This window comes from Varanus komodoensis, unplaced genomic scaffold, assembly GCF_004798865.1.
Source record: "Varanus komodoensis strain SLA01 unplaced genomic scaffold, ASM479886v1 scaffold1, whole genome shotgun sequence".
Taxonomy (NCBI): Eukaryota; Metazoa; Chordata; class Lepidosauria; order Squamata; family Varanidae; genus Varanus; species Varanus komodoensis.
In genome coordinates, this window is record NW_025335268.1 from 114,531,391 (window position 1) to 114,559,375 (window position 27,985).

At 39.1% G+C, this 27,985-nt stretch overlaps 1 protein-coding gene across 1 annotated transcript; it reads left to right on the plus strand.

Annotated features, from left to right (window-relative positions):
- Positions 1-1,053: 1,053 nt before the first annotated feature.
- Positions 1,054-27,672, plus strand: SLC35D1 (solute carrier family 35 member D1). Its single transcript, XM_044441071.1, has 12 exons — positions 1,054-1,289; positions 2,342-2,375; positions 2,463-2,549; positions 4,112-4,179; positions 6,259-6,330; positions 7,260-7,328; positions 8,431-8,533; positions 9,744-9,836; positions 15,922-15,989; positions 16,541-16,619; positions 19,523-19,605; positions 20,674-27,672. The coding sequence occupies exons 1-12, from the start codon at positions 1,066-1,068 to the stop codon at positions 20,780-20,782; spliced, it is 1,089 nt and encodes a 362-aa protein (XP_044297006.1). The 5' UTR covers positions 1,054-1,065; the 3' UTR covers positions 20,783-27,672.
- The last annotated feature ends 313 nt before the right edge of the window (positions 27,673-27,985 follow it).

Consider the following 27,985-nt stretch of genomic DNA (forward strand, 5'->3'; position numbering starts at 1 on the left):
TTCTGAATGACCAGGGCACATGAAGCCCTCTGCAGTAGGAAGATACTTCCTGGTAAACTGAATTCCAATGCCATTTTAAACAGTGACTTAGCTTGATTTTGAGGAGGAGTACAGGATTTGATCCCACAATGCAAAAGCACACAGAAGTAATGCTTTTCAGACAGGATTTATCCAAATTTTCCCAACAACATCTACATACATCACATGTGCATTATAATTAGTCAATTGCCTATTCAAGGTGTGAGTTAATATTCATCAACCTATTACGCCTGCATGCTTATAACTGCAAGTTCACTAGTTTGCTCCTCTCTCATTTCACCTTGCCCTACGACCCCCTTGTCTCATAAAACTACTGGGAGGATGAGATAGGAAGTAGCACACTTTCTTGCAAGCCAAATATCTTTTTCTCTCCTCCACATTCCTTCAGACAAGACTCATGGCTTGGTTGTTTGCCTCACTGTTCCTCAATCACTGAGTTTCTTCCTTCATTTGGAAGCCCAAGGAAGATTCTCACTCCTTTACTAGATTGAGTGCACAGGAGATAAGTTGTACGGCAGCGGTCCGGGAAAAAAAAAGTTACTATAAGCAGCCCCTCCGCGCGCTAATATCCGCCCCTTCTCCAACTAACCCGGAAACCTATAGCTGCAGGTTACACGTTTAGGTCACATGCGTTTTGCTCATAGAAGCGCTATAGCCTTCCGCCGCGCTTTCCAAATGCATGCATGGCGCAGCAGTTTCTCTGCGTGGCTTGGCTGCAGTCTCCTTGGAAAGTGAGCTCCGCTGCGTCAGCCTTCATCCCGCCGCTGGCCATGAATGATAGGACCTATAGTCGAACCCATCCGCAGGTTACCAAGTTGGGAGGCATGGAACGCTACTGCAACGCCACGTATCTTCACTTGCAACACACAGAGGACCCACCACCCGACTAACTGGCAGGAAAGCGCCCCACCCTGTTTTTCTCTTTGGGAGGTGCTTGTTCTCCACGTTTCCTCCCTTGGCCCAGCCCCTGCTGGCTGCAGGCCGGGCGCGCTCAGCTCCGCCTTTTCTGACGTTCCGCTTGCAAATATGTCGGCAGCCGCGCGCAGACGTGCTGGCGTGAAAGGAGAAACTCCCACCGCAGGCAGAACAGCCACAGTAGCAGCAGCACTTCCAGCTCGCGGAGATGAGGAGCCGGGCATGGCGGCGACCCCGAGCCTCACTGTCTGCCTCAAGCTGCTGGCGGCTGCGTTCTATGGCTTTAGCTCTTTCTTTATCGTGGTGGTGAACAAGAGCGTGCTGACTAGCTATGGGTAAGGCAGGCAGGCGGGCGGGCAAAGTTCGCTGTCGCCGGCGCCAGGGGAAAATTTAGAGGGCAGCGTAACTGGGTTGCTGATTAACTCGTGCGGGGGGGCAGGCAGGCCGGGGAAACTGGTGGCGTCTCTCCCTCTTGCAGGGCTGCGGTCGCTACTGCTTAATGCCGCTAGCCCTCGGGGATTCTGCAGACCTTCCACTCTCTTGATGACGCTTGGGAAGAAGCCTCCATATTAAATAACGGGGCAAGGTTGCCTTCGTAGCTCCGCTTCTCTCCCTACTTAGTTCGACGAGCTAGAGACCAGATTTATTGGGCATCCTTCTCGCCCGCCGATACGTTTATGAGACCACTTGTAGCTCGCTTCTTCAGAAGTTGCTAGATGCCTCGTGTTTTACTCCCAAGATAGTTCAGTGCCGTAGAATTTGGGGTGAGTCTGTGTTGTACACAGCACCACCACAGCTGTACTGGGTTTACTCAGCACACACATTTCTGCTTTTCGGCTTCAACTGCCATCCTGATGTTGTAATTTTCTGAAACCCTAAAGGAAACTCTTTACCGAGTCTTCCCTACAGTATTTTTGAATTACTTCCACAGATATCCCATGCTTTCCCTCCATGTTGAATATTCGTTGTATGTATGTATACTTCTTGAATAGATATGTACATCTTGAATAGGTAAGAAGTAACTGATACCATTGAGCAGTTATGCAAATACACCTGGTCATGTTAGGACTGTGAATGGGCATTGGTTTCCAGTGGGAAATTAGGAAAAAAACACACATCAGGTTTTTATTTATTTTTTCCCATTTTGGGAAAAGAATTGTTTTAACAGTGGCCAAAAAATGAGCCATAAACCATTTTCCTGTTGCTTCCTAGGCTGATTGCATTATGCATGACTTGCCCAGGGTCTGTGTTATTTGGTTTAATTAATTAATTTATTTATTTAGAAAATTTCTATGCTGCCCCATTCGCTGAAGCCTCGAGGCGACTCACAACATAAATAACTTCAATTAAAATAATATAAATTAACAGTCTTTGCCATTTGTTGTAGATTTCCTTCCTCGCTGTGTGTGGGACTGGGTCAGGTTAGTTGGAATTTTGATTATGAACATTTCTAGCAGGGCAGGGAGAGCATAGATAAAACAGTCATACTTCTCCTGCGCCTTTCACAGATGTTGGCTACAGTAGTTGTCCTCTGGGTGGGAAAGGCACTCAGGGTGGTGAAGTTTCCAGACTTTGACCGAAATATACCTCGAAAGGTATGTAAAAAAGGTATCTTTTTTCTCTCACCCCACTGTTTATAAATCACCAGTAAATCTGAATAGAAACATAGCCTTTATTACATCAGCTTATGGTTAGGAAAGAGAATATATATTACATATTTTGCAGAAAAACACAAGAAAACTTTCAAGAAATGCATTGATATGATTATGATTTGCTGTTTTAGCTAAATTAAAGTAGGCTTTCCTAACCTGTGCTCCAGCTGTGTTGGACTACAACTCCCAGCATCCCCAGCCAATAAGAATGGTGGGAGATGTAGTCACATCTGAAGGGCACCAACTTGGAGAAGGCTGAATTATGTTTAAATATGTTTAAATATTTGCTTAATATTTAAGTATGTCCCCCCTCCCCTGGTGCTCTTAATGTCAAGAGATTCCAATCTGCTCTTGACTATGCTATTGCTCTGATAAGTAAAAATTCTAAAGGAGTAACTGTGAGTCTGTTGAAAACTGAGTCTAGTGAAAAGCTCATGCCATAGTAAACCACATAGGTTTCATGCAAATATCCTAATAATGTACCTCTACAGCCTTTACAGGTCAGGGTTAGTGTGTTTACTTAATATGAACTGTTAGAAGTGGGTTTATTTAGATTTGTAAAGGCTTACTTGCACATTATGTTAAATGTGTGATCACACATACACCCAAGGCTGTTTTTAAGCTTTGAACACAGTTGAGGCAGCTCTGCGGGGGAGCTGCCACGATTCCCTGCCAATCTTCCTCACAAGCTGCCATATCCTCCAGGAGGGAAGCTGCCATTGGTGCAAAGCTTTCCTGTCCTGTGTACCATGATCAGCTTACCACACAACTGCTAGTTTTAAATAGGTTTGAACATATAATGTAATAGTTTGGCCCACAGAAATATTTTCTACTGAATTTGAAAATATTTTCCTTCCATTCACATTGCTTCATGATGCAGTCCTTCACACATATATGAGCATATCATTTAAATGAATGACACGTACTTCTAAATAAACATTGATATATTTGGCTAATGTGCTCATCTTAATATTTATCTTCTTATTTGAGTAGTTTTCCCAAATTGTTTTCTAATGCCCAAGATTTTAAATTGTATTTTTATCTTGTGTTGTGAGCCGCCCAGAGGTGCTGTGGCACAACTGAGCGGCATACAAATGTTTTAAACAAACAAACATGGTGGGCCGGTTAGCCATGTGAAGTACCATGTTATAAAGCTTTTCTTATGCATGAAACATTGTATGCCCATTGTCACAATGTAACTTTGAAAATGGAATGTCTTTGATGTGACAGAAAATGCACCGTTTTAGTTTCCCAAACTTAATGCAGTATTGAGAAAAGGATGTGTGTGCGTTGGTTGTAAAATCTGGTAGCAAAACCACACTGATCTTTTATGCTAAGACTGTTATGTCACAGTTGAAGTATTATTGTGCATTTCCTAAGGTTTGCTATGTCGTGTGGCTGGCAAAAAGTGCTCCAATTGCAAAACCATGAACTTGTTTTGAATGGTTGGATGCTAGCTGATTTTACCTGTATACTGAGCATTTTCCCCATTTGTAATTTTCTAGACATTTCCTCTACCTCTTCTCTATTTTGGAAACCAAATCACAGGACTGTTCAGCACAAAGAAACTTAAGTATGGATAACTTTTGTATATTCATGACATTACAATTTTATTGAGCATTTGTTAAAAGTAAAATATCTGAATTTAAGTATATCTAAAATAATGCATTGGATTGTTTCAAATGCAGTGAATGAAAATTGTCTAGCTCCTACAACAATTGCTTGTGGGATAGTAAAGGGCAGGGTTACCTAGTAGTATGATTGCATTTTTAGCTTGCTTGCGAAGAGCAATTTTTTTTTGACATTATGCTCCTATTCTAATTACTGGTATAGGATTGTATCCTTTAAATGCTCTCTAATAGTCCCCTGATGACCAAGCCTTAAACAAAATAAAAATCTAGTTAATGCATAATTCTGTCCATATTCTTTGAGTGTAATCCTTTAACCTTTTAAAGATAATAATCAGTACTTTAAATCTAAATTAGAAAGAGATTGGTAGGCAGTGAACATGGCATAATGAAAGCATTAGAAGGTTGCGATAACCTGGTCCACTTAAAATCCTTCAGGATACATCTGAAGTTTCTGGACACTCTTCAAACACTGTTAGCCCCAATTTGTTGAAGTAATCTAACTTAGCTAAGTTAGGTGTTGGAACAATTTAGACTGATTTAAGGAACAGTCTAATGTTTAGGGTTGCATAAAATTGTGCTTTAAGTTGTGCAGGACTTTACTGGATCCACCTTCTCTAGAAGTGGGTACAGCTGGTGCACAATCCTTCACCAGGCACAGGTACTCCTGAGCATCACTTCTACCTGAATTTCTAGAAAAGTTGAATCGAGAATACTCTAAGTTATGAACCTTGATTCTTCAAGGGAGAGTGCAAATGTTCCAAACCAGTTTCTTTACATATAAATAGAAGGTTGGGTTAATAATATTATGGCTACAGAGTTTAAATCTCCTTGTTGCAGTACATGGTCACGTATCATGATCTTATTTGGATGTAATGGTGGTGTCCAGAAACAATATGTAGGTTAATAAAATCATGAATTACAAGGGTACATTTTGTACATGAGCAGTTTCTAGTTTCCATGATATTTGAAGGTGAGCACCTGGGCTGATTGTGGATTAAACAACCCTGTGTTAATCAATGGATTATTTGAGGGTTTACTTGTGATTATTTAACCCACAAACAGTAAGTGCCCAGTTTTGGATGTTGCAGTCACAGGTTGTCCCTGAAAATTGGGTGGACTTCACACATAACTTGTGGTTAATTAATTAAGTCACAGATCGCTTCCAGATGCTGCCTTTGTGTCTAAACAAGACCAATGGAAACATGCTGGCAAACATAATATAGTGTTTCCCCTAAGTTTTATTTTCTGCATTATATAGATTTCTTTGGCATTCCAAACTTGGTGCTGATAAATCTCTCAAAGCAGAGAATTGTGATAAACTATTGATAGAAAATATTTATGAAACCTTCTTGAAAATGCGCCATAATTGGATTTTTTTCTTTCATTAAAAGCATCACCTGAAAGACTTATAGAATTCAAACATATAAAAGATGGTATGTGTTATTAGTACATTAAGATAGATGGTTGGTAAAACCAGCTCTTGTGCTATTTTATCTAGTGAAATACCATGTCATCACTGAGTACTCTTGGAGCCTGTGTATTAAAAGATGTGGGCAGGTACTAGCTTTAGTGACTAGTTTTGGAAGATGGTTAAATATAACCTTAATTACAGAGCCTTGCAACTTGAGAACTTCACTTATTTCAAGGGAATGAGTTAGAAGCATGTGTGATCTTTCATAAATAACTTTCCCATAAACTGTTTCCAGAAATAAAGTGGCCGATATATAGCTGAGCTTCATATATGAGAGACAAAATTATTGGGTTTTGAGGAGTTGTACATGCTAAGCTCAGGCTTGGTGGAATGCTGGCTTTTTTTGGTACCTTTTCAATAAAATGATGTAAATAATCTTTTTTGGCTCACTATATTTTTCTAGGAATAATTGTTTCCATATGCCAGACCTGTGTTTTATCACTTAGCTTAGTTTCTAGACTTACCTTAATTTCTAGATAGATATGGGAGTAACTAGGAGTAGTGGATATAGCTTATCCCTGTGCAAAACATTGCTTTCCTTCTCTTGCAGCTTACCAATGTTTACAGTCCTGAGACGGTTTTCCATTCTGTTTACAATGTTTGCAGAAGGAATCTTACTCAAGTGAGTTGTGAAGTGGTGCCACAGGTGTGTGCCATGTGAAGGGGGAAGCCTGTACCTGCACTACTTTAATTTCCTTTTGTCATGCAGTCAACTCAGGGACAGCTGAAGGCATAATGGGACATAGCCTTGTGTTTCATTGAAGTGGCAGGGTATCACATTAGGGTCAGGGATTCACAAATTTTATTGGGCTTTCCAGTAACTAATACTTTGTAGTGGCAATTGACTCCTCTCCTTTCTTAAGTCCTCTTTCTCTGTATGTTAGAGAACATATAGAGGAGTATTTCTGATGCCATGCTGAACTTTGCTCCAAAATGCAATGCTAACTCTTTTCTGTTTCACGTGAGCAAAGGATGATATTGCTTTGACCTCTGAAGGTAGAATCATACTTCACTGTGTATGATGGATGTTGAGAGTTGGAGAAGATTCTTCTATTATGCTACACTAAGGCACAGGCTGCATTACTATTGTGAGAGATCCCTTTTCCTCCTGGAGAGGCCATTTGCTCAAAGCTCAGTGGATATGAGCGACCTTCTCCTTTCTCTTGAGATGAGATTGCGGAGAAGAGGGTTTCTTGTATGGTGACATTTCTTATAATAGTATTCACACAGGAAGAGGGTTAAAGACTTCCATGTGGCAGCTGCACTTGTACAATCCACTCACCACATCATCACATCTTGAGTTTATCTCACTGCTGCTTTGCTTTGTTGATGTGCAGATGACTGAGGAGAAACAAATGAAACACTTGGGTACATTTCTCCCATCTAGCTCCATTTCTTCCACCCCACATATACCTATCAGCTCTACTAAACACTTCAGAGAACTCATGCTATTATGATCTCCTGAAAGATCATTAGATCTTTAAGAATTAGGAGAATACTGGGAATTTCTGAATACAGTGGCAGTAGTTGACAAAGCTCTTCTCTTTTTAGGAAAAAATTTTCTTGGGGAATTCAGATGACAGTATTCGCAATGATAATTGGTGCGTTTGTAGCAGCAAGGTAAGTTTTACCACTGTTTTAAAAATATTTGAATTTTGTTAAATTTTTATAGCAACATCTTCAGGTATATGCTTATAATAAAGCTTCTGTCTAGTTAGTGAAAAGCGAGTAGAAATTCAGGTGATACTCTGTGAGAATGTTGTTTAAATTTCAGTGCTTTTCAGTGGGAGGTTCTTCACCTCATGTTTTGTAGTACCTGGAAAATCACTGGAGTTTGGGATGCTAGAAAGAAGGCATCCACTGGTAACCCTGCTAGTTTTTCTTTTAATCTGATAGGCCTCCCTTACTATGATGAGGCTTTGTATAGAATTTCCTTTGGTCCCTGTGTGATTTGTGATCTCTTTGCTGTCAGAGAAGATCATGTCAAAGATAAAGGAATATCCACAGTCTGGGGCCTCTGTTTCTTACCTCATCCTCCATTTCCCCTCACCAAAAGATCCTCTGCAGATTATCAGTGCTGCTATATAGGCATACCTCAGAGATATTGTGGGCTCATTTCCAGACCATCACACTAAGTTGAATACAGCCATAACTTGGCTCACGTATAGTTATTCTGTCGGCTGACTGTTTGGCACAAGAGACCCAGTTTTCAGCCTATGACCGCTTAAGGGGCCACTGTAGGGCTATTATAGTAGTTGGTCTAATTGGCATAGGTATTGTGAACAGGGAGGCCCCAGGGGAGGGAGAAACATCAAAGCACCCCAAAATAATTACAAAAATCACAATAACATCAAAGATCGCAGATAACCATAATAAATTACAGTACAATAATGAAAAAGTTTGAAATACATTCTGAGAATTATCAAAATTCAAGGCAGAGACACAGTGACATCTGTTGTGGATAGACATGCATGTTGCGTCTAGGAAGCACAATAAGTGTGAAGCTTAATAAAATGAGATATACCTATACAACACTGATGTAGTGTGCATAGAGCACTGGATGCAAGGGTTCTTGTAGTGCATAGCATCCTCTTGTGTACCAGACTCAGTCTACACGGAGAACCTTGTAGAGAATCCATGTCTCTTGCACTTAGCATGTGTTTTGTATTTGTGCGAGTTATGCATTCTTTGTAACTTTAAAATCTTGTCTTTTCTCCGTTAGTTCTGATTTGGCATTTGACCTAGAAGGTTATGTTTTCATTTTGATCAATGATGTCTTGACGGCTGCAAATGGTGCATATGTAAAACAGAAATTAGATTCAAAGGTAGGTTCCTCTTATTGTACCATTTTAAATTTAGCCCTCCACTTAAGTAATCAAGAAAGCATGAGCAAATTAGAATAAATTATTTTCTAGAAAAGTAGTGTTCATTGTTCACTAATGTTAAGACCATATTTTGTAAAAATAATTTCATTTCCTCATTTTGTTCTATTTCACTACTTTCTTTCACTAGAAGGCAAACTTCAATGCACCCAGTACACTAGATAGCATGCAAATGCAGATATATTTTAGAATTACATCCATAAGATTATGCTGGATCAGTCCCAGATATTGCTATTTCAGCACTATTTCCATCAATTGTCTCCTTTAGTTAAGTAGCATATTCAAAAAATTAATTACTGCACTGTGTACTCTCACCATGACAAATTTTTCAAGATGAAATGTTCATATTTTTGTTTTTGCAAAGAAGTTTGAAAACATGCCAGTAGTCTGGTTCATTGTTACTGAGATAAAAGTATATATTTGATATATTGTATGTTGGATAAAGGGATTTAAATTTTTAGCCTCTTAAAATTTGAGAGTCCACTACAGATAATTGACTGCCTCCTAGCTATGATTAGTAAATCAAGAGCTAATCCAGGAAATACATGTTCCTAATCCAGGCTGTGCAATGGTACTGCATGAATAAGGGTTCTAGTGGCTTCAAATTGATGGGACAGTTTGTTCCATAGAGGAGACAGACTGTGGGCAAACAATAGATACTCCCAAATCTGGCTTCTGTGTTGCAGAGCTGCATCAGGCCAGTGACAGACATTTTACAAACAAGTATTTTTGTGCTTGTTAGATTATTTCTTCTCAGCATAGTTATGTTGAGAGTAAATTTCATATACCTTTGCACTTCTGCAGGGCTTATTGGTTCCCTCTTTTTATGCCAAACAGGAGGAAGAAATGAAGGACAAATTCTTTGATAGTTATCTCAGTTAATAGTTTTTCACCCAATATGTGTTTGCTTAAAGTATGCATTAAAGTGTAATACAAAAATGAAAAGTATAGCTGGCAGGAACTCATTTTCTGTCACTATCATGGTTGGACCATGGGGAGAAGATGAAGCTGCTCTTTGTCTAAAGATTCAGACAGGAAAAAATTACGGTGGTTGGAGCAGGTAACTATGAGGTCTTTTTAAAGTGATTCTTTATGTATGGCTTTAACTTTCAGCCAAGATAAACTTCTAAGGTTTTTTTCCCCTCATTCCTAGGAACTTGGAAAATATGGTCTTCTCTATTACAATGCACTGTTCATGATTCTTCCTACTTTGGCCATTGCATATTTTACAGGAGATGTACAAAAGGTAACTCTTTTTTTATTCCAGTATGGAAGCTTTCAGATCAGAACATTAGGCCAATTTATGCATAGCACTAAGCCACAATAGATTAGTCAATTTTAAATGCTTGGATAACTCTAGAATACCCTATGGGAGATCCTAATTTAACCCATATGTAGGTCATGCCACCTTGGACACTAATTTTGTGTTGGACTTATTTGTATCAGCTAGGAAATAGATTAAATACCAATCGGGGTCCTACCTGAAAATCACTCATTACAGGGTTAAGGAATCTCATATTCTGTAAAAATTGCATACGAAAAAGATGTGCTCCAGAGTTTCAATTTCTATATTATAACAGTGGCACAATTGATTTTCATATGGCACAATGTAATAACACTCATCTAAGACTGAAGATGGAAGGCAGTGCAAGATAATATCAATCAGGTTATTTAAATAGAGATTGAATAATATGAGGGCTAATACAGAACCTTGGTGAATGCCCTTAGTGGCAGAAGTAGATTTTGTCAGATTCTCTTCTGTCTTGCATCTTACACAGAGCATGGTATCCTGGTAGAGGCACTCGATAAAATAGAGGAGTCTGTTACCTATAGAAGTGTGGAACAACTTCAACTATAGTTTATGTCTAAGAAAATTGAAAAGTAGATTTTAGGTCTACAAATGCAGTAAAAAGAGAATTGCTATAGGAGGGCATGTATTGCTCGGCAAGATGTTGTTGTTGGTGCTAGTTGCGAAGTTGTGTCCGACCCATTGCGACCCCATGAACAACACTCCTCCACGCCTTCCTGTCCTCCTCCATCCCCTGGAGTCCACTTGAGCTCACACCAACTGCCTCAGTGACTCCATCTAGCCACCTCATTCTCTGCCGTTCCCTTCTTTTGCTGTCAATTATTCCCAGCATTAGGCTCTTCTCCAGTGAGTCCTTCCTTCTCATTAGGTGGCCAGAGTATTTGAGTTTCATCTTTAGTATCTGGCCTTCTAAAGAGCATTCAGGGTTGATCTCTTAAGACTGATTTGTTTGATCTCCTTGCAGTCCAATGGACTCGCAGGAGTCTCCTCCGGCACCACAATTCAAAGGCCTCAATTCTTAAACACTCAGCCTTCCTTATGGAGCAGCTTTCACAGCCATACATTGCAACTGGGAAAACCATAGCCTTGACTATACGCATTTTTGTTGGCAGAGTGATGTCTCTGCTTTTTAGTATGCTGTCTAGATTTGCCATAGATTTTATGATCTATAGTTGATCTGCCCTTTCTAAAGCCTGCCTGTTCATTTCCTAAGCTGTTTTTATCCTCTATCCAAGAGGCCAGTCTTTGATTTAAATAACTAGCATACAGCTTACACACAACCAAAAGTAAGCTGATGGGCTTGTGATTTGATGGATCCTCTCTATCTCCTTTGTTAAAAATAGATATTATGATGGTCTCAGACCAGGCATGAGGGAATTTAGCTGAATTATTAATATGTGTGAACAGATTTGCCAACAAGGGGGGACCACCAGCTTATGTTAGCTTGTAACATTTAGTTACAGCTGTAGTTACCATGTTAGAATCAGTAGGATGAAACCGGATATTTTTGATGTCCTGCATTTTTTGCAACTGAAATATTGCTCTTTCTCTTACAATGCAATCTTTCTTTAAATTTAACACAATACAGTACAGTTGCAAATTTATAATTATTTACATACTTTTTAATGGAATGGCTTGATAATATAGGAAATTATATCATTTCACATATATGAACATTTTACTCTTTCTGTAGCCAGTTTTCACCAGCTTGTCAGTCTCTGTGCTTCAAACTTTTATAACATGTGTACCTCTTACCTCATCTGTGGAGGTGTGTGGTGATAGTTGGTGGTTTTTGTTTTGTTTTGTTTGTTTTACATCATCTTACAATAACAATCAGCTGCTTAGCTGATCTCTTTCTGCTAGAAAGTATAAGCCAAGGATCGGCAAAGGTCAAGCAAAGATGTGATGGGCCAGATCCCTCTGGACAACTTATCTATTTCTTTAGGCTACACATGTTGAAATTCACTCCATGAAGTAGAACTAGACTGTACCTTGGCCACAAACTGGAATTTCACTGCAGAAATTAATCATATGCAACTTGAGGCAAATGTAAACCATTTTATCCTTGAGGTGTTTCGCAAATATACTTTCTTCATTTCACTGTGAAGGGCAAATGGAAACAGGCCCTGAACAGGTATCAGAAGCTTTATGTTGCTGAAATATTGATATGGCTGTTGCTAAAGTGTTAATGTCCACAGTGATAAAAGGCACACTATAAAGCATAACTAGCAGGTAAATACTACATGAGATTTTTTTTTCTTTTGACGTGTTAAAATAGGCATGCATGGATGGCAGGTTTTAAAAAATAGGAACCAAGACCAACAGTTGCTTAGATAAGGTGATTATGGTATTGCATGATATTAAAGATCATGGAATCATATTATCATAGAATAGTAGAGTTGGAAGGGAGGTGCAAGAAGACCATTGGGTCCAACCCCCAGCTATTGCAAGATACCAGTTTATACCATCCCACTCAGATGAAAGTTTTGCCTTGAATATTGCCAGTTTGGGCGAGCCCACAACCTCTCTAAGTAGCTGGTTCCAGTGTCATATTGCAATGAGGAAACTTTTCCTGATATCTAGCTTGAATCTGGGTTGTTGCAACATGAGTGGATCATTCCATGTCCTACAGTCTGGTATCAGCAAGAAAAGATCTTGACCTTCCTCTTTGTGTCAGCCTTTGAGGTACTTGTAGAGTGATAACATGTCTGCCCTTAGTCTTCTCTTCTCAAGGCTGAACATACCCAGTTTTCTCAGTCTCTTCTCATTGGACAGTATTTTCAAACCCTGGTTCACTCTTCTTGCCCTCTGGTGTACCCTTTCTCATTTTTCTGCATTTCTCTTAAATCTTGATGCCCAGAACTCGACACAGTATTCCAGATGAGCTCTGACTAGTGAGGAGTATACAGGAACTCATGCTAATTATTTGGAAATAATACTTCTATTAATGCATCCCAAAATAACATTGGCCCTTTTTGCAGCTGCATCACATTGTTGGCTTATATTTAGCCTGTTGTTCTCAGTAACTCAAAGGTCTTTTTCTTTTGCAGTTCTGTTGAGACACATATTCCTCTTCTTATATAAATGCATTTGGCTTCTTTTTCCTGGGTGGAGGACTTGACATTTGTCTCTGCTGAATCTCTCTCTGTTGCTTTCAGCCCAGTGTTCCAGTTTACCAAGGTCACCTTGGATCTTCATTCTGTCTTCTAGGGTGTTTGCTATTCCACCCAGTTTTGTATCATCTGCAAATTTGGTTATCTTTCCTTGTACTTCTGAATTGTTAATAAAGATGTTGAAGAGCACTGGGCCCAGGACTGAACCCTGTGGCACCCACTAGTGACCTCCATCCAATTTTAGAAGCTGCCATTGAAGAGCACTCTTGGTGGCTGATTTAGCTGCCAATTTTGGATCCATCTAAAGGATTTTCCATCTAGTCCAGTTTTTGCTAATTTGCTTAGCATGATGTTGTGGGGCACTATGCTGAAAACTTTGCTGAAGTCCAGGTAGATTATGTCCACAGTGTTCCCTCTGCCTGTTTGGGATGTTGCCTAGTCAAAAAATGAGATTAAATTAGTCTGACATTTGTTTTTGGTAAATCCATGCTGGCATCCATTAATCACTGCATTTTCTTTAAGATGCTTGCAAACTGAATTTTTAATAATTTGCTGATGAATAATTTGCTCAGATAAGTTTTGAAAGGTAAGCATGAGCATCTGTATGTTTGTATCAGAATAGTTTTAATGTAAGTGAACAGAATTAACATTGGATATTAAAGAGATGCATAGATCAAAGTTAAATAATCAGCTTTGAGGATAATTCTGTATTTAAAACCTCATTTTGAAATAGAAAATAGTGTTTCAGTGTTATCTTTCTGAGGAATTTGCATATTTAAAAATATGTGCCCCAGCAAAATAAGAAATAGAATACCAGCACTGCGCTAGGTTCTAGAGTTCATACTCAGTATGTGCACACATAACTTATGCTGCTAATTTTTTGAGTAAACTTTGTTTTTCTCCTCTGACAAGCTCTTTGCAGTAAAGGTGAACAAAAGCTGCTCTGTTGAACATCCTGGAAGCTCAAAACCCACAGGGCTGGGAAATCATACATTTGCTAATAATAGACTTAAGTCCAGGGACGGGCCAAGTTGAAGCTTATGGGACCTGTATTTTTACTAGAACTCCAAGACTTTGGTGCAAGTTATACACTTAAAAATTAATTTCTGAGCCTAGGAATTTTGGGGACTACCAGTGCTGTTGTAAACTGTCCAGGAGCTTTGGCTGTGGTTGATATAGAAGTGGTGTTGATAAATAGGACCTTACAGTACCTCCACATACACAAAAATCACTCCCACTTTCAACATTTTTGTGGAGGGGGGCAGTCTTTTTTTGCTGTTAGTGTTATGTGACTGAGAGTCGGAAATGTTTGCCTGTTTTATGCAAAACCATTCAGAGATTGTCCAGTATATCAGTAAGTTTAAAACCGAATTAAGAAGTGTGGTTTTTTTTTTTTTGGCCTTATTGTAAGCTGCCCAGAGAGCCCTGTAGGCTATGAGGCAGCATTCAAATGTAATGAATAAATAAATATGAGTGCTAGATTTGGGCTAAATTTGGAATGGGTATTTATTTAAATTTAAATGGAATTTAAAAAGGAAGTACTGTTTTTAGAAACTCAAAAAATTAAATATTTTACATGAGAGAAGCTCCCCTCTATTTTGATGGCATATATCTACACATCATCATTAACTTTCAGATTAGTGGGAGCATTCATGACTTGTAGATAATCATGTCAATGCTTACAATTAAAGTTCATTTTGGGTAACATTGCAAGGATACATTGAACAGAGTTTCAGAGCCTAATTGACATACACTCCTGAGAGACAATGCTTTCTCCATGTTGAAGATCTCCTTGTTTGGCTTCAAGTTTTCTCTTGTTCCTTCTTTTTTTTCTTTTTTTGGCTATGATGTGTACAGCAGGATGGGCTTCCTTCTGTAAGTGCTCAGGTGCATGGATTGTTGGCTCCAGCTCAGTCAGTTTCAGTTTAGGATAGATCAGTTATGGAAGTTTTTCAGAAAATTTGTTGCTTGAGTACTTTCTCTTTATAACATGTACTTTTTAAGAGGAAACAGTTAACGAGACCACCACCCAAGATCGTCAAGGTCAAACTATTGTTCAGAAACAGACATGAGAGCAACAAATTAACTCTTCTTTATATGTGGTCAAAGTGATCCTTTAGGTTATGGGGCATCATAGAAGTGGAATGAAATAAATTATTGTGCATTGTGTTTACACTACCCTATATTTATTTATAATTTACATTGAATTATATTAAACTTTATTATATTTACATTGTGTTTATAATGCTTCAAGAGATCATTTACTCTTGGGCTTTCAAAGAGTCTGTTGAGATTTTTACTAATTTGCTGGCTCCTTTATGATGTGGCTATATTTCTTTGGGTTGTAGCACAGCAGCCAATAAAAAACCTAGGAATAAGTATTATATCCTGTACTGGAGACCATCTTACAAACTGTCAAGAAAACACTTGATCAAATATACTTGTTTTGACTACTTTGCCCATATTTTATGCATGTGTTTCCACATTTTTCCCACCTGCCCTTTTGTGCTTTGACTATACCGATACAGTCCTAGTGACCTACAGCTGAAGCAAATAGATTGAAAATGTTGAGCTACACTGTTGTTCAGTAGAGATGTTTGAAACAGCCTGTGCTTGTGTGTATAATGATGCCCATCAGTAAACAAAACTGATGTAATTTAAGCATTTTGTTTGCCAGAGTTATGCATTAGATTTTATTTTGAAATATGATATGGTTGAATCTCCAATCTTGAACATTTTCTGTTCACCCTGAAGTATCATGTCTGCAAGGATAAAACAACAATTATAATGTGCTAATAATTTGCATATGCTAATATGAAGTCAGTCTGAAGATTCCAGATTATAAGGTGTGACAATCTTTCTTTGAACTTTTTATTCGTATTAAGATACTGCTTTTGTTTCGTTTCCAGACAGTGGAATATAAAGGCTGGGCAGACACCCTCTTCCTTATACAGTTTACACTTTCATGTGTAATGGGGTAAGAATTTTAGATTTGGCTTTCTTAGTGTCAAACACTTCTATATTATCAATAAACTTATGGTTAGGATGTCAGATTCTTTAGCCATTAGATGGAGCAGACCAAAAACAACAGCAAAGAATAACTGTTATAGGAGAAAATAACTCCTATATTTCAAGGACTGAGTGTTCTGAATGCTGATACTGTGCTGTTCTCACAAAGGGTGGTGATTCAGGGTTCCATCATATTGGGATCAGGTGACAACACAAAATATCTTAATTTTTTTATGCTGTTTCTATTTGAATTCTTGTGATTGTGTGTGTTAGACTTACAAAACAGGAAAATAGGCTTATGTATTTACCTCTGTTAAATGATCCAGTGAATACACACTCCTTAAATAATACAGCTAGATTGCTAGTTGATGATTTATGTAGTCCATTTGGTGGTGATCTATTGCAAAAATCTCAGAAAGCAGCAGGTGCCAGATTGCGTGCCACAATCAGTGTTTTGTGTTCTGTCCATCCCATGTGCTATTTTAAATTCATTGTTAAATTTTGAGTTTTCTTTGTTAGGTTTATTCTGATGTATTCAACAGTACTTTGCACTCAGTATAACTCTGCCCTTACAACTACAATTGTTGGTTGCATTAAGGTAAGATCTTCAAATACATACTTCTGAAAAAATTGTGATACTCCACATTGTAATTGTGTGTCTGGGACTACAGGGGAGAACTTCTCAATGACAAACAGGTGCAATTCAGTCACAGCACATGTCTTTAATACTCTTTAAATGCCTGTGTTGAACTGCACTGTAGGGAACAAAGGCAGAGTGGAACAAAGGATATTTTGCAATCTGTCCCATTGCCTTGAGTCATATATGTAGATGAGCCTGTGATCTAAAGTGAAATCTTTGACTTCTATTCAAAGTCAGTCCTACTTTGAGTCATTTCATCAGAATGAATGGAACGTAGGTTGAGTATTACGCATTTATTAGAACCCTTTGTATCTGCAGAAGAGAGGTCATATTTTCATCTCTGCATTGGTCTATAGTGTTGACAAGAAAAGTTAAGCTTGAGAAGGGGAGAAGGAAGGATGCATAAGAAAGGCCATGGTGGATCTGACCAGTGGTCCATCCAGTCCAGCACTCATTCACATATTGTTAAACCAACAGCTCACATGATCCCTCAAGTAAGTTGGGTGCAGAAGTTTCACCTGCCCGTGTTCCTCAGCAACTGGTGTATGCAGGCATGCCCCCTCTGATAATGGGGGCTTGTAATCATCGATAGCCTTGAATTTGTACAATCCCCTTTTAATGTCATTTAGATTGATGGCCATCACTACTTCCTTTGGCTGTTAAATCCATAGTTATAACTATGTGCTGTGTGAAGGCTTCCTTTTATCCATCCTGAATCTCCAGTCAGTCAGCCTCATAGGATGACCTTAGGTTCTAGTATTATGGGAAAGGGGAAGAAGAAGCTTCCCTCTTCACTTTCTGCACACCATGCATAATTTTGAACACCTCTGTCACCATGTCTCCCCTTACTCGACTTTTTCTAAACCAAACTATTTCACTTGCTGTAACCAATCCTTATCTGGGAATCTCTCCAACCCTTCACCATTTTAGATGCTCTTTTCTGTAGGTTTTCCAACTTGGTAATATTCTTTTTCAGGTGTAGTGACCAGAACCATACATGATATTCTCTGTGCAGTTGCACCAAAAATTTGTTTAAGTGGGGTACAACTATGGCAGGTTTAATTTTGATTCCTTCCCTAACGCCTAATGTGGAGTTTGCCTTTTTCACAGCAACTGTGAACTGGGTCAACATTTTCATTGAGTTGTTTATAACCCCAAGATCCCTTTCTGGGCCAGACATGATACAGTTCATATCCCATCAGCCTATACTTTTCTGTTGGGATTTGTTGCCCCAATATGCATTACTTTACACTTGCTTACAGTGAACAGTATTTGCCATTTTGCTGCCTATTCTTGCAGCTTAGAGAGATACCTTTGGAGCTCCTCACTATCCCTTTTGGTTTTCACCAAAATAATTTCTCAATAAAGTTGAGAATTTGATCATTTATCACTATCTGCCATAATTCCTTAGGCTCTCTTCTTGACATGTTCTATATCCCCTTCTGTGAAGACAGATGGGGAAAAAAACCTTCAGCTTCTCTGCAATCTCCTTTTCCTCCTTTAGTGTTCAATTCTGTTACCAACCAGTGGTCCAACTGCTTCTCTAGCTGGTTTTCTTCTTCTGATATATTTACAAATGCTTTATTCTTGGTCTTGATGTTGTTAGTTGTATGCTGCTCAAACTGTTTGTTTGCTTCTGTTAATGTATGCTTGCATCTCCCTTCTATAAACTTGTGTTCCCATTGTTTCTCTAAGTTTAAACACCAGAAAGCTAACAAACAGCTTGCATTTTCCCAGTAATTGCAAGTACTTCAAGGATAATACTTACAGGTGGGTTCTCATGTCACACTAACTCACCCTGTAATGAACTAATGGTACACTGGTTGCTCACATGATGTGTCCCACGGACAAATGGACTCACCAAGCATTCATTCCTTATGCCTTCCCCCTCAATCTTTCAGCTAGTGTCCTGGGGGACTTCACTGCTAAAGCCACCTTGTTTCTCTTTCATGAGCCTTTTTTTCTCAGTGTGACTTTCCCCCCTTTTCTTTTTTTCCTTTAAGAGATTGCCTTTCCTAATCTCTGAGTTGACAGCTAGAGCCAGCACCTCCAAAGTGGGTATGCACAAATTTATTTCATTTAATTCTTTTTAAAAGGATAACAAAACAGTGACAGTGTGCTCATTAGGCTCTTTGGAGGAGCTGTCACTAGCTATCAATTTGTAGACTATCATCAAAGAAAATAGAGGGAAGCAGCATCAAGTAAAATAGCTCACCATCACATCCAGGGAACCCAAACCAGTGATGGTTGTTCCACAGCAGGGTAGCTGGCAGTGGCTTGGGCAAGCTCATCAGGAGCAGGAAGTAGTATTTTTACTGTTTATGCCAAGCAGCTCGCGCTCTGCCTTCTGTGACCCATGATGGGGTCAGTCACCTGGGTTCAGATGGCATGGAAAGAACAGATGATACAGTGCCAAGAACAAAACTGTCAGGGTGGCTTGTTGTCCTCAAGTCACCATGCAAGAAGCAGTGCAGGATCACAAGGCACACTGTGCTTGTCACCGTGGCTTGTCACCCACCCCAGTCTTTAAGCAACCAGCTTGTTTCTGTCTCTGGACTAGTTTGTATGTTATGACAAACCATTGTGGATTAATACATCCTTGGGGCTATGCAGTGTGACCCAATCACTTTTTTCAGTATATGCAAGTCCCAGTTGAAAGTTGCCTTGCCATGCAAACCAGAGTGGTGGAGGTTGTGTGTGGATTGAACAGGCTTAATCCACATTTTGTCAAATGTTGTAATCTCATTGGATTTAAATCTACTATGAAAATTTATTAAGCAATTATTAAGCAGATCCTCTCCCTGGAGAAAAATGTCCTACGTAAATACTCTGTCTAAAACATATTTTTTTAAAATTTCCAGAATATATTAATAACCTACATAGGAATGTTCTTTGGAGGAGATTATATTTTCACATGGACAAACTTTGTAGGATTAAATATCAGGTAAGTGCAATAAAGTTATAATGGAAAAATTAAGATTGTTTAGGAATTAATAGCTAGGAGTTTATACTTTATAACAAAGTCCACAATTTTATTCTCACCTGGAAGTAAGTCTAATTGAACTTTGCAGAACTTCCTTCTCTATATATGGTGTTCAAAGGGCACTACACTTCAGTGTAGGGGAAGGTAAAATAAAACTAGACTTGTACAACTAATGACTAGAAAAGAACCAGTCATTTTTTTATGTTGGGTAACAAGTTAATGGTATGGTCACCTTCCTCCTAGTGTGTGTGGGTTGGGAGTAGGAGTGAGTTAAGCCTACATTTGTCTTTCTAGGCTAAGGATCAAGGTGTTCTCACTTCACTAGTATTTTAAAGTTTAAAGAAGACAGATTGCCAGCTTCTTGGCTTTCTGAAGCATCCGACTATAGTTGGTAATTTTAACTGCTCAGTTGACAATACTTAAGGATCTAATTGACTTATAACAATCCTGCACATGCTCTCCCATGTGTATCTGTTTTCTCTGCTATGGATTTTTACTTCCTTAAGTAGAATGTATAATCAAAACTTACCTACTTCAAGTCCTTAGTGAAACTACATATATTGCCATGTCTGTGGAATTGTAGCCTTAACTTTCACTGAACAGCTTGGCATTTTCTGCCATAAATACAGCTGTAGTGATAACCTTTCAATGGTAGCCATTGTGAATAGAATTTAAATCAAGAATTTTGTAACAGAAGCAAAAGGAAAGCTATACACAGTGTGAGGAAATGTGGAACTGAATCTAGGATTGGGGAGAGGCAATAGGTTGTCCCATCTATGTCTCATGTTATCAGAATGGTCTTTCCCTGTAATTCAGCACTAATGAAACCATTTAGCAGCTACTTGGGTCATTGCCTAATTACATGGAAATAACTGACATTTTCTTTTTTTCTATTTAGTAGAATACATGATGGAGACAAGCTTTATTAAAATGTTTGCAGGAATAAAGCAAAATTCAGGCTAGTTTGTTTAAATCAGAAGAACTTGGTTCAAAATAATCATTTTTAATCTAAAACCTGATGTCTTACAGTATCGCTGGAAGTCTGGTCTATTCTTACATCACCTTTACAGAAGATCAAATGAATAAGCAATCTGAAGCTAGCATCAAGATGGACAGTAAAGGAAAAAGTTCTGTATGACAAAATGTTTATTTACCAGTAGTGACTTTTGTTATGCAGCCAAGATTGCTGACAGATCAGTAGAATATGCAGTATCTGTGAATGGAGCTATATGAATCCTTTGCATTTGCACAATCTGAAGGGTGTTGCCTTTTAAAAAGATTAGATATTTATAACTGACTGCATAAAAATGCACATTGGTTAAATACAGGCTTCAAAGAATACTACTTTCAAAATTACTTTGCATCATCCATGCAAACAGACTTCTAATGCTACAGTATTAATAATTTTGAACATAGCAAGAACATTGCTAAGCTAGAATTGGGCCCAGTAAGAAAATTTGTCCTAAATATTTCAGAATTAACTGAGAACTTGACAAACATTCATGACTTTCACTTGCCAAAAAGCCCAGTTTTAACTGCATTTTCCCTAAATGTTGCTCAAACTGGTATTGGTGAGCTATAGTGCAGGATAAGCTTGTGTTCCATTTCTCATTGCGCTGTGTGAGTGTGTGTGTGAGAGAAAGAGGCAGATGGATAGTCAGTGTATTCTAGATAAAGCCATTCCACCAACTACCTTTTTTGTAACTATAGTCACCCAAGATGCAATCCTGATGGAATTGGGGCTTGTCTGTGTTCCATGGATATGTATAGTTTATCTGTATGCATTTAAGTACTTGAGTGCCATTACCTTCAGTGGTAGTTAGGTGTGTACCTTCTCAGAAGTTGTGGCCTTATGACTTCAGAGAGCATTAAGTGGCTATCCCAGACAAGGAGCTTGCAAGCATACATGTATTTTCAAGATGAATAAGTATTGGAGTAGTTGAAGAATGTGAAATGCAAAATACAGTCCTGCTAAATGCAAAATACAGAAATGCAAAATACAGATCTATGTCCTGCTTACACTTGACAGGACTGTACTCTGTCAGGAAAAAAGTATAGTCTCATTGGTGTCTCTCTTGACTTCACCAGATAAATGAACCTTCTCTCCATGAACAATATTCGATGTAGGACCTATGTGCTAACTGCTTGAGAAGCACATGTTAGTATTCTCTGTGCACAGTATTACAGTAAACTTTGCAAATCCGAGCTTAACATTTGATCTAAGATGCTATACTGGGCTAGGGGATGTGGAATCATTCACTAGATTACCAGAAACAAAGCAAAAAAAAAAAAAAACCACTCTCACTGCCTTCTCTAAGTCATCTGCTTCCCATTTTCATATGCTCATGACAACCGCAAATTATCAACCAATTAGGAAAATATAGAAAGAGCAAAAGGGAGAGCATGGTTAATAAAAGGAAAGAGAAGCTATTCTAAAATAAAATCAAGGGCTTCTGCCATTGGAGGTTTTACTACTTGAAAATCACTACTACTGTACAGTGCTCTAATAAGATTTCCACCTGTTGATCATAGGGTGAGAGTTCCAGTACTGTCAGTGTTGCTCCTTATCACCCAAATAACACACAAATCCACAGACGGCTATACTTAGAAAGCACCCAAAATTAAGTGTTTAAAAAAAAAAGGATAGTGCGACGGCTAAGGTGGAAACAGTTATATGAGCTCTTGTCCCAAACCAAACCTTAGCACATCCGGACAGCAGTTAAGCCCCAAGTTTAAGACACCCCTAAGAAAATAAGTAGGAGACAGATGGGACCAAAGGAAAAGCTTGGGCTTAGTGAAGTAAAGATTATATTGTTTACAAAAGAGCCAGTAGTAGACTGCCATGCAAGTTCTAACAAATGCCTTACCCCTGTAAAGATTCTAAGGGGCAAAAGTTGTGTGAGGAATTCCGTCTCATGAAATTTTAAAGCACTGTAGTCTTCAAGCCCAAATGTTAAACCCCAGAAATGCTACAGTTATTGGCAAACAATGCTCTTGAAGCTTAAAAATAATGCAACAATTCTTACGCGCAAAGCTAAAAGAATAAATAGATTGCTTTTCCAAGGCAGTCTTTCCATAAGTTTACTCTGCCTTGAGTACAGATCCTGAAGTGGGAAGTGATGCCAGCTTGCATTTTCCAGTACAAGCCAGCTTTCCAAAGTTATTAGTAACATTTTAAACACAGGATTACTTATTGGGCCATTCAAGCAGTGGAGGCTTAATTGAATGATATTAACGGCATTAATTAATTTTATTGACATTAAAGAAGCTGTCTATGGACCAAACCTACTTTGGGCATGGGATTCGACACCATGGATAGTTTTTTAAAATTTCAGAGTAAAATCTTGGGTGGAGAAGAAGTCTTTGCATTCAAGAAAAACCAGTGCATTCATCACTTGGGCCTCTGATTAGGCCTTACGATCTGGGGAGCACCTTGCCCTTTTCCCCATACCTTGGTGGCAAACACACCCCTGCTCACACTTGAGTCACCACCTGCCTTGGGGCAGGGGCACGAATCACTTTAAAAAGGAAAAACAGAAGTGCAAGAATAGAAGAGGACCATTTTGTTTCTAAATTAGCCATTTTTGCTGCCATTGCCATATCAACATTTTTTTTAATACACTGCCAAGAAGAGGGATTTTCCCCCATTCCGGACACATGGCCGTGGCACATGTGGCTCACAGGCCTCATTGCACACTCCCCTGTCTTAAGGGATCAGGTTTATTCCATTTAATTTTATAGCTAGAGATTATATCATGGATGTGTTCCAATATATAAAAACATCTAATTCAGTATAAGTAGACACGTAAATCCAAACCTTACCACTCTACTTACCTGTTCCCTGCCTGATCACACATGATATTGTCATTAAAGCCAGGTTAAACAATAACAACAGATGTTGGCATGAGGCCTTTTTTGTGGGGTTCACCTGGTAACATTGATTCACCTGGTAACAATTTTAGAGACAGTTCATATAATGGTAGGTTAACAACAGTCCATTGTGTAAAGGTACTATTAATTTGTTCAAGCATGATACAAAACAATCCTAGTGTAGTCTGCCAAACAGTTTCCCTGAATTTAGGGGAAATTGTTTTAACAGCGTGAGCATGAACATTGGAAAAAAGTCTTGGTAATATTTTTTGACCCCTGGCTGTAAGGCATGTTTCTCATTTGTGAGCTGTCAATGGCCAAATAAACCATGTTATGAACCCTCTAAACTCCGTGGATTTATAGGTATCCTATGAAGGGTAGAACTGTGGAGGCAGAAGAGGTCCAGAGATCTCAAGTACTGCTTCAGTTGGATGATTTGGTAGTCTGAATGCAGTACTTTGAAACAGAAAAGGAAGAAGCTGAGGCACTGGCTGGATACAATGTGTCTTAGAAGCAACAGTCTTGTTTCTTCCCAGTTCCCTGAAACAGCCCCGAAAGCTCTTCCCTGAGTTCACTCTGGCAACCATGGGGAAGCAGGTAGTGTTCCAAGCATGCATCACAAGTTACAAAGTTAAAGCAAAGCTGTAGGATATAGGGAAGGCCAGTTAAAGATACAGTAACTCAAGGTCCCACCACTTTCTGGGGAAAAAAAGGACTTGGAGACTTTGTAAAAAATTACTGGGAGGCCTTAAGTTCAGCTTCCCTATGCACTGATATAGTGTGTCAGTTGCATTCTTTGGCATAAGTTGTGTTAGGGCAAAATAATGAGATGGATCTCCTGAGCCCTATGGATCAGTGAATTAACTTTAAAGGAAGGGTCAGTTGAAATACAACTGTGAAAAGCACAGAGCTGGGGGATCTGCCAAAATGGCTCCAGGGTCCAGCAGGTACTCTCTACCTAGAAGTACTAAGAACAGTGTTTTCAGGTCAGTAACTACAGAAAGCACTCAACCAAAGGAATACCTGTGAGAGCTGTACAATAAGGCTGTTTAGAAAAACACCGAAAATAGCATGGGTTCAACGTAAGTGCCCTAAGCAAGCACTTAAGGTGCAGAAGGGCTCAGAGTAGATTCTTCCTCTCACATCCTGAAACATTAGTCAAGGCTGTTGTCTATTTCGTGATGTTTCACTGCTTAGATCCTTATCCAGCCCAGCTTGGGTTTGTGTGTTGTTGGGGTTTTTTTTTTGTAAGCCATCCAGAGACACTGGTATTGGATGACATATAAAAGTTTTAAATAAATAAATAAATTGTAAACTCTAGATTACAGCCCTGGGCTGTAGTGTCCTTCACTCAGCAGTTCAAAGTAGCCTGCTGCCAAACAGGTATGAAGTGACATATACCTCCCCCACCCCAATATAGTGTTGCCACAGAGTGAGAATGGTACCAGGTGGGCTAAAGTTTTTTCCAGTTCTTGTGTCCTGAAGGTGAGGTAGCAGTTGTAGACTTACAGAATGGCTTGCTCCCCCAGTTCCATTTTGATGTAAAACCAGATCACAACAAATGGATTCTGGGTAATGGTTGGGTCAAAAGGAATATTATGCCTTAAGTTTCTATTCCTCACAGTTGGCCATGAGGAAAGCCTCAATGTCTCCACCCAAGCATTCTCTAATGGCTGTTCAAACACTTAGATCCTTTGAAAGGAGAGCTGGCTGAACAAACTTGTGAGCCAGGGCCCATCCTAGTGACATACCCAGGTGTGCTTGTGAGCCAGGGCTAAGGGCCTAACATTCGGTGGAATTGTATTACCAGTGGAGTTTGTCTCAAGAACTGCCACAAGTGCAATTTTCTTCAGCCCATTGCAGTGGTTTGGGTGTTGGGTTCACTTGCCTTGAGCTAGATAAATCTAGAGAAACTGAAGTTTATTCTAAAAGCTGTTGCTGAAGCTTCAAAACTTTAACAAGTGCTGTCTCTACATTTTTTTGCATGGATCCTTAGGCCCACCTTTCTGAGGGAAGGACTGCTGTGGATGCCATGAGCTTGTCAAGCCCATACATTTCAGCAAGTCCATTGCTTTTTGACAGAACAACATAGAACTTATTAGCTCATATACTGACTTTATTTTAGATTTTGTCCCGTTCAGACTTCCAAGTCCTATCAAAGGAATCTGGAAGAAGCACTGTCATTGGCTTACATGGCCTGTCTGGAAATGCTGTTTTTCATTGTGTGGTAGAATCCTTTTTTCTTTCTCCAGGTTGTTCTTCAGTGAGCTGCGGGTTCCTAACTATTTTTGCCGAAAAGGGGGGGGGGCTTAGGTGAAACTAGTATACCTTGGTGGCATTCTCCAAGTTCTCCTCAAAAGGTTTCCCAGCCTCCTTGTCACTGAAATCCAACAAAGGAATTATCTCTGCAACAAACTTATTTGTAAGTTTAAGAAGTCTTCCCTTTGGTACACTGTAAGGATTTTTCTTCCTCTTTTCCTGGTCTGCTGCCCTTATGATTGCGTTGTAGATACCTGAAAGGGGGAATAGCTTGAGGTGATAGTCACTGTGAGGAGTTTGAATCCAACTAAGCACTGAAGGCTCTGAGCAGGACCTGGTCTTGAAAACCTTCATGCATTTGTCTTTGAAACAGCCACTAGGTCCATGCTCCCCCACCCTTTATACTTGTTTTTCTTCTTGCTATGTGAGGAATGGTACTGGGACCATAGAAGGTCCCATGCTTTGCTCTCAGTGCACCTTGTATGTGCTGAGCCACAAACTCCAGAACCCAGAGAAACTCGAGAGGGCCCCTTCCCCTGAAAGACTGGGGAGAGAGGTAGGAAAGGGCCCTCAATCCATCCTTGCATTAGCCTGCTGAAACATGGCCCAGAGTCTGCTTCTGGTGCCATGATGAAGGCTTCTGACTTTTCCTGGCCTTGAAACACTTCCAAGCATCACTATAAATCAGAAAACATGTGCCCTTCCTGCCCTGTGGAAGGAAGTGGTAGTACCAGATGATGCAGCTGACATGCCAGCTTCAAGCTATGCTCCCAGTTTGGTGATCTGCTCCTTGTTTTTCCCATGTTAGGGGTTCCTAGCTTGCCTACACTGTTTTTTTTTTACATTGTAACATAACATACCAACATAATTGCATTCTATCTTGAATGCAAACATTTCACTCTTTATCCAATTAACTTTGCACTATAAAATGTTCACTTACTCCCCTTTTAAAGTTAGGATGCAAGAATTGAGTAAGAAACTGTGTATATTTTCTCTTCAGATTCTGTTGTCACAGTGCATTTTCAAGTAATTAAAACCATTGAGGTAAATCTTTCCTAGAAGCTGCATATGGCTCCCACCACCACTTAAATACAGTTGGCCTTTTCCCATGTTTATTGGCCCTCCTCTTGGCTGCCACGGTGTGGATTTGGGGTGCAGCCCTTGGTTGGCTAGTGGGCAGATTTACCCCTCAGATCTCAAGGTTGTCTACTTGCTATATGGGGGGAAATCCCTTACAATGTATTCTTTAACCTATGGTAGTTGAAGTATTATGGTATCATACTGGTCATGTTTGTTACAAGCTAAGGCTCCAGCAGCCATGTGTAGAATGATTTGCCATGAAAGCTTTCTCACTTCTCATCTTTTTGCCCTTGCACCAGAGTTCTGCAAAAACACATTCAAAATAACTTAATGTGCAAATAAGTATAATTGCATGGCATTTTTTACAGATCATGGCATTTGTTTAGATGGTAGCTCTGAGGCATTATTCACAAATAACTATATTTTGGTTAGCCTGCTGTACTGAGGCAGTTGCTCTCAGGGTATTATTAGAGGGAATGTTACTTTCTTTTAATCTACTGGGTAGATTTACTGTAATGTAAAATAGCTTTGAGTACATTTACGTTTTGTAAAACACACATCTTTTTAGTGTCAAGTTCCAGAAGATTACATACACTGGAAAGACAAATAAAAATACTAGCTAATTTCTCTGCTATTAATCTTTATTTTTCCTATATAGAATTTATTTACAAGAGTCAGCATTCTAGCATTAAGGGTAAAGGTATTTTAATTGAATGTCATGTAGACTTTATATATTGTATGTCAGATGGCACCAAAAGAATTTTATGTACATATGTATTTTTGTACTGGCTTAAAAATAAAATGAGACAGTTTCTCTTCCTCTCTCTTTTTTATAGTCTGCAGATAAATGAACTGGGGAGCCTTTTTCAACCTAAGAGCCCAGAAGCTGCTCACATCATATTTTCACCATCTCTCTCACATACAGTCTCTTTAAAGTATCTCTTTAAACAGTTAACAGTTTCCTAGTACTGTTACATGGTAGAAACTTTGTGGAGATTGACTATCCACCCCAAACACAATATCTGTAGTTCGGCCCACACTTGCATATGGTTGTCTTCTATTAACTTTATGTATGAATGGGATATACCAAGATATCTGATTGATATATTAAACCAATTAATGATTCCACTTC